General features: G+C 36.4%; 4 protein-coding genes across 7 annotated transcripts; 2 read left to right on the top strand and 2 right to left on the bottom strand.

Annotated features, from left to right (window-relative positions):
• Positions 1–94: 94 nt before the first annotated feature.
• On the top strand, positions 95–5,311 carry LOC109852498. 3 transcript variants are annotated; one of them, XM_020423702.1, is made up of 10 exons: positions 95–730; positions 1,318–1,503; positions 1,626–1,865; positions 1,941–2,180; positions 2,262–2,357; positions 2,450–2,718; positions 2,785–2,883; positions 2,984–3,257; positions 3,349–3,593; positions 3,669–5,311. In XM_020423702.1, the coding sequence occupies exons 2-10, from the start codon at positions 1,363–1,365 to the stop codon at positions 3,823–3,825; spliced, it is 1,761 nt and encodes a 586-aa protein (XP_020279291.1). In that variant the 5' UTR covers positions 95–730; positions 1,318–1,362; the 3' UTR covers positions 3,826–5,311. The 3 variants fall into 3 exon arrangements, with proteins under 3 accessions (XP_020279291.1, XP_020279290.1, XP_020279292.1); XM_020423701.1 differs by lacking the exon at positions 95–730 and adding an exon at positions 797–819; XM_020423703.1 differs by lacking the exon at positions 95–730 and adding an exon at positions 848–1,192.
• A 611-nt stretch (positions 5,312–5,922) lies between these two features.
• On the bottom strand, positions 5,923–10,167 carry LOC109852499 (serine/threonine-protein phosphatase 2A 65 kDa regulatory subunit A alpha isoform). The gene is made up of 10 exons (XM_020423704.1): positions 9,925–10,167; positions 8,841–9,032; positions 8,516–8,735; positions 8,244–8,404; positions 8,010–8,165; positions 7,630–7,901; positions 7,349–7,543; positions 7,015–7,258; positions 6,687–6,930; positions 5,923–6,586 (listed from the first exon to the last, which is right to left on the bottom strand). Exons 1-10 carry the CDS (start codon positions 10,006–10,008, stop codon positions 6,582–6,584), a joined length of 1,773 nt encoding a protein of 590 aa, XP_020279293.1. The 5' UTR covers positions 10,009–10,167; the 3' UTR covers positions 5,923–6,581.
• Positions 10,168–10,332: 165 nt separating this feature from the next.
• Positions 10,333–11,539, top strand: LOC109852501 (MKI67 FHA domain-interacting nucleolar phosphoprotein-like). Its single transcript, XM_020423705.1, has 4 exons — positions 10,333–10,570; positions 10,678–11,022; positions 11,095–11,203; positions 11,277–11,539. Exons 1-4 carry the CDS (start codon positions 10,436–10,438, stop codon positions 11,519–11,521), a joined length of 834 nt encoding a protein of 277 aa, XP_020279294.1. The 5' UTR covers positions 10,333–10,435; the 3' UTR covers positions 11,522–11,539.
• An 870-nt stretch (positions 11,540–12,409) lies between these two features.
• Positions 12,410–14,613, bottom strand: LOC109852507 (28S ribosomal protein S5, mitochondrial). 2 transcript variants are annotated; one of them, XM_020423714.1, is made up of 7 exons: positions 14,541–14,613; positions 14,356–14,438; positions 14,177–14,269; positions 13,742–14,089; positions 13,302–13,532; positions 13,010–13,209; positions 12,410–12,925 (listed from the first exon to the last, which is right to left on the bottom strand). In XM_020423714.1, the coding sequence occupies exons 2-7, from the start codon at positions 14,423–14,425 to the stop codon at positions 12,545–12,547; spliced, it is 1,323 nt and encodes a 440-aa protein (XP_020279303.1). In that variant the 5' UTR covers positions 14,426–14,438; positions 14,541–14,613; the 3' UTR covers positions 12,410–12,544. The 2 variants fall into 2 exon arrangements, with proteins under 2 accessions (XP_020279303.1, XP_020279304.1); XM_020423715.1 differs by lacking the exon at positions 14,541–14,613 and having other exon boundaries at positions 14,356–14,528.
• Positions 14,614–14,625: the final 12 nt, after the last annotated feature.

The raw sequence follows: 14,625 nt of genomic DNA, 5'->3' as shown, positions 1-14,625 counted from the left end.
AATTTATTAAAATTAGTTTTTTTTTTTATCATGGAAATATAGCAGCTGGAAATAACACTGCTTACATAAAATATGTTTGTAAGATTATTTTTGTCTTTGTGTTGATTTTATATAAAATTTATATTATGAGTTTTCGGATGCGAAACAGACACAGCCAATCATAAGCGATGTTTCGTGAGGGTCACGTTATATTGGCTGCGTTCTTTTGTGTCTGCGCACATCCAAGATTTGTTCTAGAAAAAGATCTCTCTGCTATTGGTCAGATTTGGACAAAATCAAATTTGATAGAAACTGAGCTTTGTGTTATATAATCGAGAGAGAGAGAGAGAGAGAGAGAGAGAGAGAGAGAGAGAAAGAGACGATTATTTCAACGATTTACTATTTATACATTATTATGTGGTCAGAAATTAATTCAGATTAGACAAGAGCTGATGGGGACCGTTGAGTGAAGGTTCGTTGAGGGAGATTTGACAAAGTACATAATGTGAAAAAGAGCGTTAGTTATCGACAACGCGACTCGGGTCTCGGGTATGCGTCATTGATGTGAATCGAGGTCGATGCGTGTGCGTGCAACGCAAGCGAGGACTTCCCTCAGTGCGCAGAACAGTGAGACAGCTGACCGATGTGACGGACGCTCGTACCTCGGCGTCATCGCGTGCGCTTGTACTCAGTTTGCACCGAGTGTACTGTGTTCGCGACGTTTTCACAACAATATTGGATCGAACGAACGGTGAGTGTGTGTGGCGATAAGGGAAATCCATTGCCCTCGGATAAAGAAAAAACTTGATTTCTCTCGCCGTTTACACAACGCGCACAATGGTTATTATTACTCGTTATCAGTGTGTGCATCGCGTTTAGCTGGGTTCTCCTCTAATGAGCGAATCTAAATATACGCGATATCTAGGAGTACGCGAATCGATATCATTGTTATCACAACGAGCGCGTTTATGCCGTTCGATACTATTGGATATGCTTTTTAACATTCGTTTTTGCGTATGAGGAATAGATACAGACACGATATTTATCGTGTTGTGGGATTCTTTTGTCAATAACTGGTGACACAAGTAATTTATTGCATGTAGGAGAGTTGTCGGGTCTCTCCCTCGCGTAATCGCAAACAGTATGTTTCTCCGTTCGAGATTCGAATACGCTGTGTTGCTCGCTTAGTTTTTAACGATTTCGAAAATGTTAGGTGGGTCTGTCTCACCTTTCGATGCGTAGTGTTTGACACCAATATAATGACGGTGTAACATATGCAAAATTAACGACTCAATTTTTAATTAATTGAGAAAAATTGATTCATGTGTTTTCAAATAGTTTTCAGAAAACTACATTAGAGCATTTGCTCTACATCTCGCGATCATGGAACAAATGATCGCTCTGAGCACGCAAAATCCATTGTCTCTACTCGTTAAGTTTGGCATGATGGCTTGGAATAACAGTTGCGGAATCGAAAACTGTTCCGGCCATGGAGAATGTCATAACGGGACTTGTCTATGCGAGGTAACGCTGTTTGTTTTTGGCAATGTCTCACTTTTTGTATTTTTGTTTTTTTTTTTGTTTTTTTTTTTGTTTTTTTTTGTTTTGTTTCCAAACAAATATCAAAACTGTCTGTTTCGTTGTAGATCCAATTTGATGGACCTGAATGCCATATCCCGAATCTAAGTTATTACATCGCCTTTTCCACAATCTTCTTTCTCTTGGCATTTGTTTGCTTGATACAACTGGTAATGTGTATCGTCGCCGAATGGCAGAGAATGAAGGCGCCTTCGTTTCTGAGAGCGTGTCGAGTTACCACTCAGAAGGTGTTGTATTTTGTGGTGTTCCTCGCATCGGTTATAAGAGGCGCATATTTCACATCACCAGTAAGTAAAAAAAAATTTGTATTCAAAGATATTTCGATCGAAGATATATCTTAATGTATTTTTTGTTCTTTTTAGACCGCTTTTAAAGGAGGATGGTCCAGAAGTTTACTGTCGGCGTATTATCCACTGCTTTTAAGTGGATCATCATTAATTGTCTGTTTTTGGGCTGAGGTGGTTCATCTGAGAGACATTCGATGGGACAAACCTCAGTTTTTATCAAAGTCTTTTCTGGCCTTTGTTGTCTTCAATATAATAACGTATTCCCTCCTGCTCGCGGAATTTATCACAGCTCAGACATACTCGCAAGAAGATCAAGTAAGGAAAAAGAGTGAAAATAATTTTTATATATCTGATCAAATTGTAATTTTCTGACGAAATGTGTTTGTGATCTTTCAGAGTTTTTATACACATGTATTCAACGGTTGTTACGCAGTGCTCTTATTCATTGTGGTAATTTTCTTCTTAATATACGGAGTGGAAGTATTCTTCAAAGTATGTTTTATTCATATCCATAAATATATGTACATGTTTAATACAGTCTTTAGTATCCATGTTTTTAAATGTATGATGATATTTTCTAACAGGTTCGCGGTGGATTTTTGAACGAATATCAAGTTACTTCCATCGCAACGAACAAACGTATAGCCGATGAAATGAAAGTTCACGCCGAAGATCAGGCAACGGCAAAGCTATTCGCCCCATCTTCATCTGCATCCACAGTTGATCCTTTGCAGCAAGTGAACACGTCTCAGTTGCATCAGTCGAGATTTGGATTGCTCTCGCAAGCTTTCATGCTGTTTATAGTAGTGGGCTTTTTGTTTAGTGAGACTCTCAGTGAATTTTGGAAAACAAAGTAAGATTGCAAAAAAAAAAAAAAATCTTGAAGTGTTGCGAAAGTATATTTTTCTTTATCTTTCAGAGTACCATTGTATAGCAGGAATTGGCATGATGTAGTATTTCGTGTTATCGAAGTCGGTGTGGCATTGTGGTTTCCGTGCGTTTTATGGAACTGTATAAGGTACGTTGTACATTTACATACGTTTTTGTGTAAACACGCATAAATTTTCTTTTGTAATATACATTTGTGCCTACAACCGTTTCGTTATTTTGTTCATCAGTCCGGAGCAACTATGGATTCTAAACCCGAAACGCATACTGAAGAGACTCGATCTCGATCAGGGAAAGCACATCAAGGAAATCGAACTGCAAGAGAAAAATGCGTCCCAAGACACCGCGTTTCTTTCCGCGGATACGGCATCGATTAACAGTAAAGATTGTTGGATTTGTTACGACAGCGAGCGACAGGATGCGGGCCCGTTGATACAGCCATGCCACTGCAGAGGCGACGTGAGCGCTGTGCATCACGATTGCCTGCGTCGTTGGCTCGTTGAGGTGAGTCAATCGCCCATATAATTTTTTTGCTACGTGTATTAATTGTCGGTGCGATGTACCGTTGTTTCATGCGTTAATCGTTGACCTTCAGAGCTCCGTGAATGCTGACAGCCTTATCTGCAAAGTTTGCAACACACAATACAACGTCGAACACGCCAGTCGATTGGATTGGCAAAACAGTTTGACTCCGCGCCATTGTTTGCAAACTATCGCTATTGTTACCACGATGTGCGCGTCTTCCGCCGCCGCGTGGATAGTCATTCAACTTGTGGAAGGGCCAATTATCAGAATGTTCGCAGCCGGAACCGCGTTGCTGATCATGTACGTCTGCATAAGGTGAGCGAACGCTGATTTACCGAATAACAAATATCATCGGCATTCCTTTGTTACTCATTGAATCGCTTGTTTCAGATTTTTGAGCATGAACACCGTCGTGGCGTATCAGCGAGCAAAAATTGCTTCTTTGAACATCGCCAACAGCGGCGAGAGCAGCGGAAGTGCGCACGTCGCGACGATCAGTCACACGATTTCCGTAGACTTGACGAAATCGGACATGGCTACGATATAAATTTGTACTTGCCGCGATATAACACAGATATATCTTCCTGCTTGAGATCAATTCAAGGTAGAGAGGGTAGATATAATGTATAGATGTACATTCTCTTTTCGACCCCATGTGTATATAGCGCGCGATAGTGATTATAAGGCGCGGTGTGTTTTTAGGTCAAAGTTTTATGTTTTTTTTTATGTTTTTTTTTATTTTTTTTTATTTTTTTTTATTTTTTTTTTTTTTATGTATCTCTTTTTTGTGAGATAACGGAGCTTCGCGAAAATAAATAATACGGCTGGAAGGAAAACACACCGCGCCTGCTGTTTCACTAAGAGTTTACATTGAAGTTGCCAAACAATTCATATTTTACGTCTTGATTAGGTCGTTACATAAGTATATAACTCGCGAAGATCGATTTTTTGTATAGGATTTTACTCGTATTTTACATTGCATAAATACTTCACGTCTAACATTTCATAAAAAGTTTTTCATAAAATGCGAACGATACGCAATTACACGTACCTTGATTGCGTTCGTATTAAATTTTAATAAATTTCTCATTTGCACACTTGTAAGTATATGTCTAAAAACACTTTGGATATATTCATCAAAATGAAATTGGCATAGTGGTTTTTTTTTTTTTTTCACAATCATTTGCTTCAAAGGAACATTTTCAAAGAGAAGTTTTTCATGAATATAAACATTATATATGTACGTATATATACATAAACAAATATATATAAATATAAATATATATATATATACATACATATACATATCATTAAAATAATCATGTCATTGGTGCAATTACTAACCATTATTTAATACTTTACTGATGATAAATATTTAAGAAGAATGTTACAAAGTATTCTGTTGGTTCTATTAATGATGTCTGCTCACGTAAAGTTGCGTCAATTCTCGAGTCGAATCAGTTCAATTTGTGTGGATGTTCATGCATCGTGAGTTTAGATTTTTATGTTGCTGCGTTCTTGAAAAAACCAGTTACACTCACGACTCATAAATATCTGAACTTAACAAAAATTAATGCAGCTTTATGTGAAAAAATAGTAATAGGACCGATTGTAGTAGAATAGTAATAATAGAGTTATTAGAGAGAGAGTGCATACTAATATAATTATTATATATATATATATATATATGTATATGTATATATATATACTTTATGAGTTAAGATATACATAAATGATTAAGAATAATTGAAATTAATAAATTTCAAAGAATTTGTTTTTTTTTAAATTATTTTATTTTATTTTTTTTATCACATAAACTAAAAGTTCTATATTAATAAGTGCTTGAAGAGGGTGAAATGAACCTTGCTATTACAGATTTATATTGAAAAATTAATTTTGATTTTGCGTCTTCTAGCTGTACACACAGCTAAAAAGTATAATTTTGAAGACATGACTATGTAACATTGTAACATCTGATGCTGTAATAAGTCACATTGAATTTATATAAACTTGCTATGGGTAATATATATATATATATATGTCATTCAATTGTTTTAAATTCTTTTGTCATTAAATTTATATGTAGATTCGACATATCCTGTATTACGTGCAAAGATGTTGATGTTACTTGATGAGATGATGATATTAGTTTCCCTGAAATTCTTCTGCAAGGATAAATAAACAATAATTAACTATGCAGTTAAAACTAATAATTGTAGCAGAGAGGATAAGAGATTATAATTACATATTGGAAGAGTTGATTACTTAGTAGTTATATATGAAAGAATTATTTCATAGAATATTAAATGTCATATTTTTATTCATACGCACTTATATGCGTAAAAGCCATATAGATAATATATTTCATAGTTCACACACTTTGTGTGACGGAAAATTACAAAAGGAAAATATTGCAAAAAAAAATGATAGGAATTCGTTTCTTGTCAAGTAACTAAGTTATTATTTTTATGCGAGAAAGTCTAGAACGTTATACATCACAAAATGTTATTCTGAGAGGAAGTGTCATTGATATATTACTTATAAAGGGACTAAAAAAAAAATATATACTACCAAGTCTTAATAGTGACTAAAGAAAAGGGTTTCAAAAATGTTCAGTGAATTCTTAAAGGACAAAAACACAGCATTCTGTATCTAATAAAATTTATATTGTAAAGCAGTATTGTTTTTTTTTGTGTTCTAAAGCTTCGTAAGTACAATGCAGTATTTAGCAGAGTTAAATTACACCATAAAAGATTGTGCAATAATAGCTCATATCTCTAATAAAAACAAATGAGCGGAAAATTGAATAACTATTATATGGATGATTATATTAATGTGTCAATTGTGTTAAATTGTACCTGTTCATCGTACATATATATAGTACATAAAAATCATACGAAATTGCCCATATAAAGTAGAAGTCATTATCAAAAGCAATATTGATTGATTTCTATTTTATAGAAACGGCAAATTTCATTATTTGCTATTATTGCAAATTAAAAGTTAGACTTGGCTTGTATTAAGCTTAAGTGACGAAACATTGTTGTCTTTATTATATACCGACGTATGTTACATTTATATTTACGAATATCAAATCTAACATATAAATATGTACCGAAAAACTCTTATTAAACAATAATAGTAATATAACCTGTGATAATGTACAATATATGTCCTTATTAATTGCTATATAATAAAGTATGTTACACGTATAAGTGAAATGTAGTCTGTATACATATAATGTTTTGTCTTAAGTTTAAGGTTGAATATTAATGGGTACGTAATAAATGCACTCCGCGTGGTTCAACCTGTGAGAAAGAAACAATCATCAAAACCACATGTAACGAGATAAGAAACTGACAACTTTATCACACATCTGTATTTTATGTAATAATAGCAATATTTCACCTGCGATGCCAGCGATTGCTTCCGAAGCAAAATATTTCACATCTACGTCGCTATCGGTGTTGAGTTTATCGAGAACGGGTTTCACTTGGGTTTGGATTGCCGAAGGCTCGAGGTAAGGTCCAATTCGTTGAAGAGTTTTCGCAACGTTAAATCTTACATTTGCAACGTTATCAGTGGCCATTGTCAGTACAGTTGGAAGCATCACCTTGGTTGTTATCTCTGGACCGCACACTTCGGCCAAAACCTGAATAAAATAGATTTTATAAATGTTAAACTATATCACCGTTGAATACTGTTAATTTTAATATTTTAGCATGCAATATCTTACATTGATGCAGAATAAGCACGTCATCCTGTGAAGATAGTTCTGATCCCTAGACATGGCCAAGACCTTCGGTATCACCGTATTTTGTGCCCAGTCGGGTCCGAACTTCTCTACCAATTTTTTCAGGTTCAATGTAGCCGCTTCCCGTATCGCGTAAACATGATCAACCAGCCAAGTCATACACAAAGAATTCAACTTCTCATCGAAGAATTCTACTCCCAACTGTCCAGCTAACAACGGCATGTATCTAAAAAAAATTGGAATCGTTATTACGAACTTGTTATTCTGTTTTCTGTCATATTGACTCAAATTAAATTAAACAACTGATCGTAATTACTCGATAATAGCCAGTCGCACCCGCCATTTCGAGTCCTCCGCCAATTCTACAATGGCAGGTAAGAGAGACTGCGATAGTTGCTGTATTCCGATGACCTCATTTACACACTCGAGATTGCTGATAATATTCAGTCGTACTTCCGGACATTCATCTCTAAGCTGAGATAAAAATAGAGGTAACAGATGCTCGATTGTGCTGCAAAAATATAGAATATAAAGTTGTTAATTCATTTGTTTACATTATTTCGCTATGTTTCGCATATTGAAATCGCATGTTCTTACTTGTGTTTGCCGAGGATAGGACTCAGTCCCATTATCACGCTCGCCAAAGCGGACTTCACGTGCTGATTGGGGTCTGCCACAAGTTCTTTAACTAGAGGTAAAATACTACTCATTATTATAGATTCTTGATACATCGGGTCCAGATTTTGGCAGAAATCGCGAACTTTATCAGCAGCCGCGGCTCGCACTTCGGCTTCGATATCCTTTAATAACAATTGGAACGCCGGCACGAGATCGGATTTCGTTATTACCGGACCGACGGCTTTTTGAAGCTACAGGGAAAAATATTTATAGAAACATTTTCAGTAAGTAATAAATAAAATAATAAACTTATTCTAAATTTACATAATTCTTCAATCGATTTCGACAATCTTACACACATCCGTAAATTTGTCGGCCACCATATAGCGAACACGCCACGACTGATCGCCAGCGCACTGCCTAAGTGTAGGCATAACCAACTGTTCAACGTCCTCCTGTTGCAGCAATGCTGCAATGCTGACACAAGCTTCGACAGCCAGAAGGCGAACCGAATCCTTAAAAGTAATCTCGTGTTAATTTTATCATTTTTAACTTAAAAATAACAAATTGTTTCGTGATTTCAACACACTCACTTGTTCATCCTGAGCAAGTATAACAAACATGGGTATTATATCAGATTTAAGATACTCGACTTCCACAACTTTTGCAAATTCACCTAGTTTAGAGGCAGCCGACCTTCGTGCCATGGGTGTATCATCCTGGCATAAGCTGCGAAAATGATTTCGCAATTCCGCTGCAAAATAGTTTGAAGACAAATGTTAGGATTTATATTTTTATATTCATTTTATATAAAAATATAGATGCACACTATATAAAATTGCAAGAGCAATTATTGTACAGTTACCTTTGATGGCAGGGCTGACTCTTGGATAACAAACACTGAACAAGCCACATGCTGATGTTCTTGATGTAAACCAGTCTCCTGAAGCTAAGCGTGTTACCAACGGAACAAAGTGTTCCTCTAAATCCGCAGAACTGTGCTGGCTTGCGATATTTCTCAAAGATTCCACAGCTTTGTCGCGAACTACGGTTTCCTCTACAGTAGCAAGAGACTCTAGCGGTGGCTAAAAAAACCAAATCAGAAGAAAATTTATCTGTCAGAAAAGTTAAAAACAAAAAAAAATTGTTAGTAAGTTAACAAAACATTGAATTTTATAATTTATTATTACCAATAAACAATGCACAAATTCTGGACCTCCGACAAGAGGAGTAAATGTACCAAGCTGCTCAGCCAGTGCAAGAAGAACTTCATCCTCGTCGTAGATAGTTTCTGTTAGAAATGGGATTAATTCACTTCTTGTTCGTTCAATGCCCAGTGCGAGCGCAATTGTCGATAACTTCTTGATGGAGTTCAGACGTAACTATAACAAAGTGTCAGATCGAATATTTTATTATATTTGTTGTTACAAGACAAAGAGAATAATAACAGAATATTAACAATATTTTTATCTCTTTGGAATTATAATTAAAATGTTTTTCAACAAAAAGAATGCAGCGCATTTCCTTTATTCTCACGTCGTCGGGATAAACTCGCTCTATTCTCACGCCTCCCGTAATTCCCCGCTTTTTGCAAAAATCTTGCGCAAAACGATACCGCGCATACGGAAGCTCTGTGTTTTGACATGCGCGATTATCAGTTCGAGTGTTCGTAGTAGTCGGAAGTGGGGGGGTCCAAAAGCACGAGAAAAATAGATGAATTGAAAGAGTCGCTTTTCGTGAGAATACGGATCATAAAAATTGAAGGAATGTCTCATGCAAAAATACAAGATACGACGACGATGGTTTCTAAAACAGAGCACGAGAGTCCAGTGTCGCGGAATTGAACGAGTAGTGAAAAAAATTGCGTCAGGTTTTGACTAAATATGATTCATAACACGCGATGAGTTAGAAGATGGAGAAGAAGATTACAGAGATGAAAGAGATGAGATCGCGATTCTGATCTAATGAATAAGAGAAGTCAGGAAAAAGATTTTGTATTTTTTTTTTTTTACAACAGACTCGGAATTTCAATTTCATCTTCACACACACACAGAGTTCTCTTTCCGGCAAACACGTTCCAACAAATATGCATTTATAACTCATATACGTGTTATCTTTCAGCAGACCAGAAACTACGGGAGTTTTTTTTGTGAAAAATCGCTATCTAGCTCGCGTTTAGCGATCAGAAGCGTGAGACCGAGAAAAAAACAAATTTTTTGAGAGACGCGGTGAAGGTTTGCACACATCGTGATCATGTGTCACTGTATCGATTACCTGGACATCTTCATTCTTTAATTCGTCGATCAGCACCGCGATCGGATACAGGCTATCGTCCGTGGTAGGATCGCTCGCTGCCATTTCGCTGCTGGACACACAGGCAAGTCAATGCACCGTACGATCGTGGACTTGCTTTCCGTCCGTCTCCGCTGTTGCTTCGCGTTTATCGTCGTCGATTATATCGAACCGCTGAACAACCGTTGGGCGATGACGCCTGATGCTTGTTGGAGCAAACAATGGTAGCTCGGCAGAATTTCGTTCGTGCGCGTGCGCGCGAACGACTTCGGCAACGAGAGAATCACACTTCGAAGCGTACGCAGCGCGACTTGTTCCTGCTCTTAACTGTCGCGTTTTTATTGCCTGTGATTGGATAATTTTTCTAGATCTACCATGAGAATGTAAAAGCATCCGCCAATCACAGAACCTGAGTGCAAAAGCGGTGTCTCGTCCGCTGATGGTGATAAATGCTACCATTTCTCCACGTTGTCCGTTGATTGTTAAGTAAAACATGAAAGCGAAGAAGATAAGTACGGTGTCAGAAAAGTCGGTTTTGAAAAAAGTCGCCAAGAGCAAAATATCAAAATCTAGTAGTGCAGGAACTAATGTCGAAAAGGCTGTGAAAAATGTTAAAAAAATTTCTAAGGTCGGACATAACCTTCGATAACCATCTGCGTTGTAAATTATTTTCTACTGCACGGTAATTGCCATTTGCCACAGCAGTTTATATAATTTAACTTTTGTTATTTACAGAAAAAAGGAGCAGCAACTAAAACTAAGGAAAAGTCTGTTGTTGGTAAAAAAGAGAAACAGCTGACAAAACCCACACGCAAAGAGAAACAGCTAACAAAACCCACACCCAAAGAGAAACAGCTAACAAAACCCACACCCAAAGAGAAACAGCTAACAAAACCCACACGCAAAGAGAAACAGCTAACAAAACCCACACGCAAATCCAAGAGATTAAGAAAATTTACTGGAAATAAAGGAGTGATTTATTTAGGACACATTCCTCATGGGTTTTATGAGGACCAAATAAAAGACTATTTTAAACAATTTGGAACAGTGACACGAGTAAGAGTTGCACGATCAAAAAAGGTGCGTACTTGTTTAAATAAATTTAATATTAATGTATTATATATATTACAAGCTTTTTAAAATTTTATTTAGACCGGGAAAAGTCGTGGCTATGGCTACATTGAATTCTTAGTCCCAGAAGTTGCTAAAGTTGCTGCAGAATCAATGAATAATTATCTCATGTGTAATCGATTACTGAAAGGTACTGTTCAACTTAATGTTACGTTGTACCAAAAAACTGACTTTTTATTTCATACATTGAATGTGGTTTTCAGCTACTTATATTCCACCTGAAAAACAGCATTCTCGATACTTTTGCGGTTACTCTTGGACAGAACAAAACTGTCCAAAACTAAGAAACAGAAAAAAGGAAAACTTGCACAAAAATGCTCCTCAGAGTGTTGAAAATCATGAAAAGTATGTTAAGCGTTCACTCAAGAAACTTTCTGCGTTAGAAAGTAAATTGCAAGAAAAAGGAATCAGTTTAAACTTTCAGCCTGTTGATGTGCCGGAAACATAATAAATAATTAAAAACATATTATTTGCTTAATTATTTATATATAATTAATCATTATAAATTATTTCTATCGAAGAACATAACAGATGCGTCTTTGGTAATGGATGTGCTTTTGCGTTATTAAAATTTATAAATTACTAGCACAACACACAAGCGCGCTACGCGTACGCTATTGTTATTTTTATTTAACGTGTTGTCAGTGAACACAACCTGTCACCGCGATGACAGATAGTATATATGTCTTATAAACCATATAATACACATATGAGAAATGTCAGAAATAACGCATGAAGATCAAACTCAAAAAATAGTGAGAGAGAGAAGTGGAAAAACAACACATGACTAAAGTCACGTGACAGGGAAAAGGGTAAAAAAGAGAATATTATATATATTATATACCTATATATAATATCATATTCTATATCTATATATAATACACACATACGCATATATATATGTATATATATATACCGTAATCACGTGACCGAAGTCAGTAACACCGCCGCGGTCACGCGGCCGAGGTCAGTGACCCCCCTCCCCCCACCAAGGCCGCGCGACCGAGGTCAGTGCCCTGCCAAGGCCGCGCGGCCGAGGTCAGTGACCCCGCCAAGGCTGCGCGGCCGAGGTCAGTAACCCCGCCAAGGCCGCGCGGCCGAGGTCAATGACCCCGCCAAGGCTGCGCGGCCGAGGTCAGTGACCCCGCCAAGGCCGCGCGCCTGCTGTCAGTGTATCATATTTTGTGTCTTGCAATAGAAAATAACTGTTCAAGATATAATTCAATCCTTAGACGTTGCATGAGGTAACGACGCGTCGGCAACCTTTATGTTTGACAAAAACTATTCGTCTTACTTCAGGGGGAAAATCTACTTGTTTCAAAATCATTCTGTAAACTTTAAAGAATACCAAAATTAAAATCTTGAGTTTTTCTTTTGATACATGCAATATCTCACATTTGACTCAAGAAATATTATATTTCAAAACAAAACAAAAAAAAATGTTACATTAGCAGCATAAAAAGTATGTACTTCAGCTCTCTTCTTCAGCTTCTCTTTTCTTCCATGGTTGTATTTTTGCTTCCGGATATTTTTCGGTCAGGAAACTTTGCAATGCACCGTATTGTGCTCTTAATCTTAATCTCGTCTCGTCGGAGTTCCTGAATCGTTCCACTTTTAACAAATGGTTTTGAAAACTTGGAAGTCTAGTATAAAACGGGGTGTATTTTTTTCTTTTCAATACTATTCTGCCATCCAGTACGTATCGAGTAAAATCGAGGACCTCGTTGGACAGTATTTCTTCTTCCTTTCTCACTTTCGATGGCGAAGCAACTACTATCGGGATATTTTCGGTCTCTGATCTAAACTCAACCAAATGCAATTGTTTTTCGTCCGCTAGTTGTTGATGTGATTTCTGCAAAAAAATGTTTTATATTTCTCTCTTCGATTTAATTAAATTTTAATTACAGGTGAACATACTACATTTTTATGTAAGTACCTGTTGCAACAAGCCTATAAAGAAAGCCTTGACTATATGCTGTACATTTTTAGGTCCTTCCACTTTAGCATACAAATCCTTTATGCCAATTGCCTCGCACATACACTTAATCACACGATGACAAACAAGTCCATATCCTTCGTGCATTTTACTTACAAATATCTTGGTACTTCCAAATTGTGTGTAAAAGTCGTGTAACACTAAAAAACCAACAATAAAATTATCATATATCGTCAAGCGAAAGAAATGTATAATATGTAAGTTTTATGAATAATCTTATTTTTTTTTTTACCAGTGTGTTCCTTGTATCTAGGAATATACATCAATCTTTGACCCGCTCTATTTTTAGCTTTTGTTAAAGCTACTTTGCTCATAGGTGCTTTAGTCAATGAAAAACCAGCCAGTCCATTTCTATTTCCTGTCACAACAAATGCACTAATCCTACTCTTGCGCCCTAAATTTCCAGTCATACAACTTACTAGTTTGTTCTGCAAAATCCAGGTTTCAAAGCCTTCGAAAGTATCTGTAAACAAGATATATCAGTTTTTTTGCGTCAATATTTTAATGCTATCGAGTTAAGAAATGAATCTTCGCGAGTTTATTTATTTATCAATAATGAACATTTTTATAAAGTACAAAAATCACTATTAAAAAGATTAAATAATAACTAAAACTATATTAAATAATTTTGCAATTTGAAAAAATGTACAGAACTAGTGCAATCTTAGCAACCTTCTCCAATGGGATCAGGTGGTCCTATCTTTCTACCACCCATCCCAGCGCTCGTCCAACCGCGTTCCAGTGGCGACAGCTTGATTCGTCTAGATCTACTTTGCATCTCCCTTAACTTTATAAGTTTTTCTTCTCTTTCAGGATCTGGAGGCAGCTTTTGCTGCTTAACCAATTGTTTTCCCCTGAACACGGGAGTGGTCAAACCAGGAAATTGTATCGCAACTTTGCCCACGCCAATAATCTGACCCTTATTCAGATCTTTCTTTCGTGGTAATCCTTTTGCTCTGCCTCTGCGTCTTCCTGCATTACTAACACTGGTCACACCTCTCCACAGCTCGTCCGCACTTTCTGCAGAAGACAACGTGCATTTTTTAACAATAATGTATCATTAGATGCAATTCTAAATGAATATCGCATGTACAAAAGTTGACTTACTTCTGTCAAAGATTGTTGTTGTACCTCTCGTGCTGCTCAATAAAGGAACACATGTTTTCAGCAAGTGTGAATGAGCCAGAGCCAAAACATTAGCTGAAAGTTTTAAAACCTTTCAATAAACATTAAATTAACAAAATAATATCTAAAAACATTAACTTTATAAATATATGTTACCGTACCGTTGCTCATAAGCTGAGTACTTCTAAACGAATTTTCCACGACTTTGACCACTCGTAATAGTTGAGCCATTTTTGAAAATTAACTGAAAAACATGTGAGAAATTAACACATTATAAAAATATTTCATGTGTATCGCCGAAATATCAATAGAAATTCTAGATTATGAACGAAATCCGCGCACGTACATATTAGAGATTATCGAATCATCATAAGTTTACCCTAGAAAACAATCTTTCTCAGATAAATATATGCGGTTGCGCGCGCAGCGCA

This window comes from Pseudomyrmex gracilis, unplaced genomic scaffold (assembly GCF_002006095.1).
Source record: "Pseudomyrmex gracilis isolate BER0280 unplaced genomic scaffold, ASM200609v1 scaffold_30, whole genome shotgun sequence".
In the NCBI taxonomy this organism is placed as follows: Eukaryota; Metazoa; Arthropoda; class Insecta; order Hymenoptera; family Formicidae; genus Pseudomyrmex; species Pseudomyrmex gracilis.
Note: the sequence above shows the minus strand (reverse complement) of the source record. Positions and strands in the feature narration are given on the sequence as shown.

What these genes read in the sequence shown, in the direction of transcription:
- LOC109852501 (XM_020423705.1), top strand. Translation starts at nt 10,436, where the DNA reads ATGAAAGCGAAGAAGATAAGTACGGTGTCAGAAAAGTCGGTTTTGAAA. An exon ending in ATGTTAAAAAAATTTCTAAG is followed by an intron (nt 10,571 to 10,677) that starts GTCGGACATAAC and finishes TGTTATTTACAG; the next exon opens with AAAAAAGGAGCAGCAACTAA. An exon ending in GAGTTGCACGATCAAAAAAG is followed by an intron (nt 11,023 to 11,094) that starts GTGCGTACTTGT and finishes AATTTTATTTAG; the next exon opens with ACCGGGAAAAGTCGTGGCTA.
- LOC109852498 (XM_020423701.1), top strand. An exon ending in AGTGAATTTTGGAAAACAAA is followed by an intron (nt 2,719 to 2,784) that starts GTAAGATTGCAA and finishes TTTATCTTTCAG; the next exon opens with AGTACCATTGTATAGCAGGA. An exon ending in GTTTTATGGAACTGTATAAG is followed by an intron (nt 2,884 to 2,983) that starts GTACGTTGTACA and finishes TTTGTTCATCAG; the next exon opens with TCCGGAGCAACTATGGATTC.
- LOC109852499 (XM_020423704.1), bottom strand. Translation starts at nt 10,008, where the DNA reads ATGGCAGCGAGCGATCCTACCACGGACGATAGCCTGTATCCGATCGCG. An exon ending in TACTTGCTCAGGATGAACAA is followed by an intron (nt 8,166 to 8,243) that starts GTGAGTGTGTTG and finishes ATTACTTTTAAG; the next exon opens with GATTCGGTTCGCCTTCTGGC. An exon ending in CGTGCTTATTCTGCATCAAT is followed by an intron (nt 6,931 to 7,014) that starts GTAAGATATTGC and finishes TATTTTATTCAG; the next exon opens with GTTTTGGCCGAAGTGTGCGG.
- LOC109852507 (XM_020423714.1), bottom strand. Translation starts at nt 14,425, where the DNA reads ATGGCTCAACTATTACGAGTGGTCAAAGTCGTGGAAAATTCGTTTAGA. An exon ending in ACCTGATCCCATTGGAGAAG is followed by an intron (nt 13,533 to 13,741) that starts GTTGCTAAGATT and finishes TCTTGTTTACAG; the next exon opens with ATACTTTCGAAGGCTTTGAA. An exon ending in TAGATACAAGGAACACACTG is followed by an intron (nt 13,210 to 13,301) that starts GTAAAAAAAAAA and finishes TTGGTTTTTTAG; the next exon opens with TGTTACACGACTTTTACACA.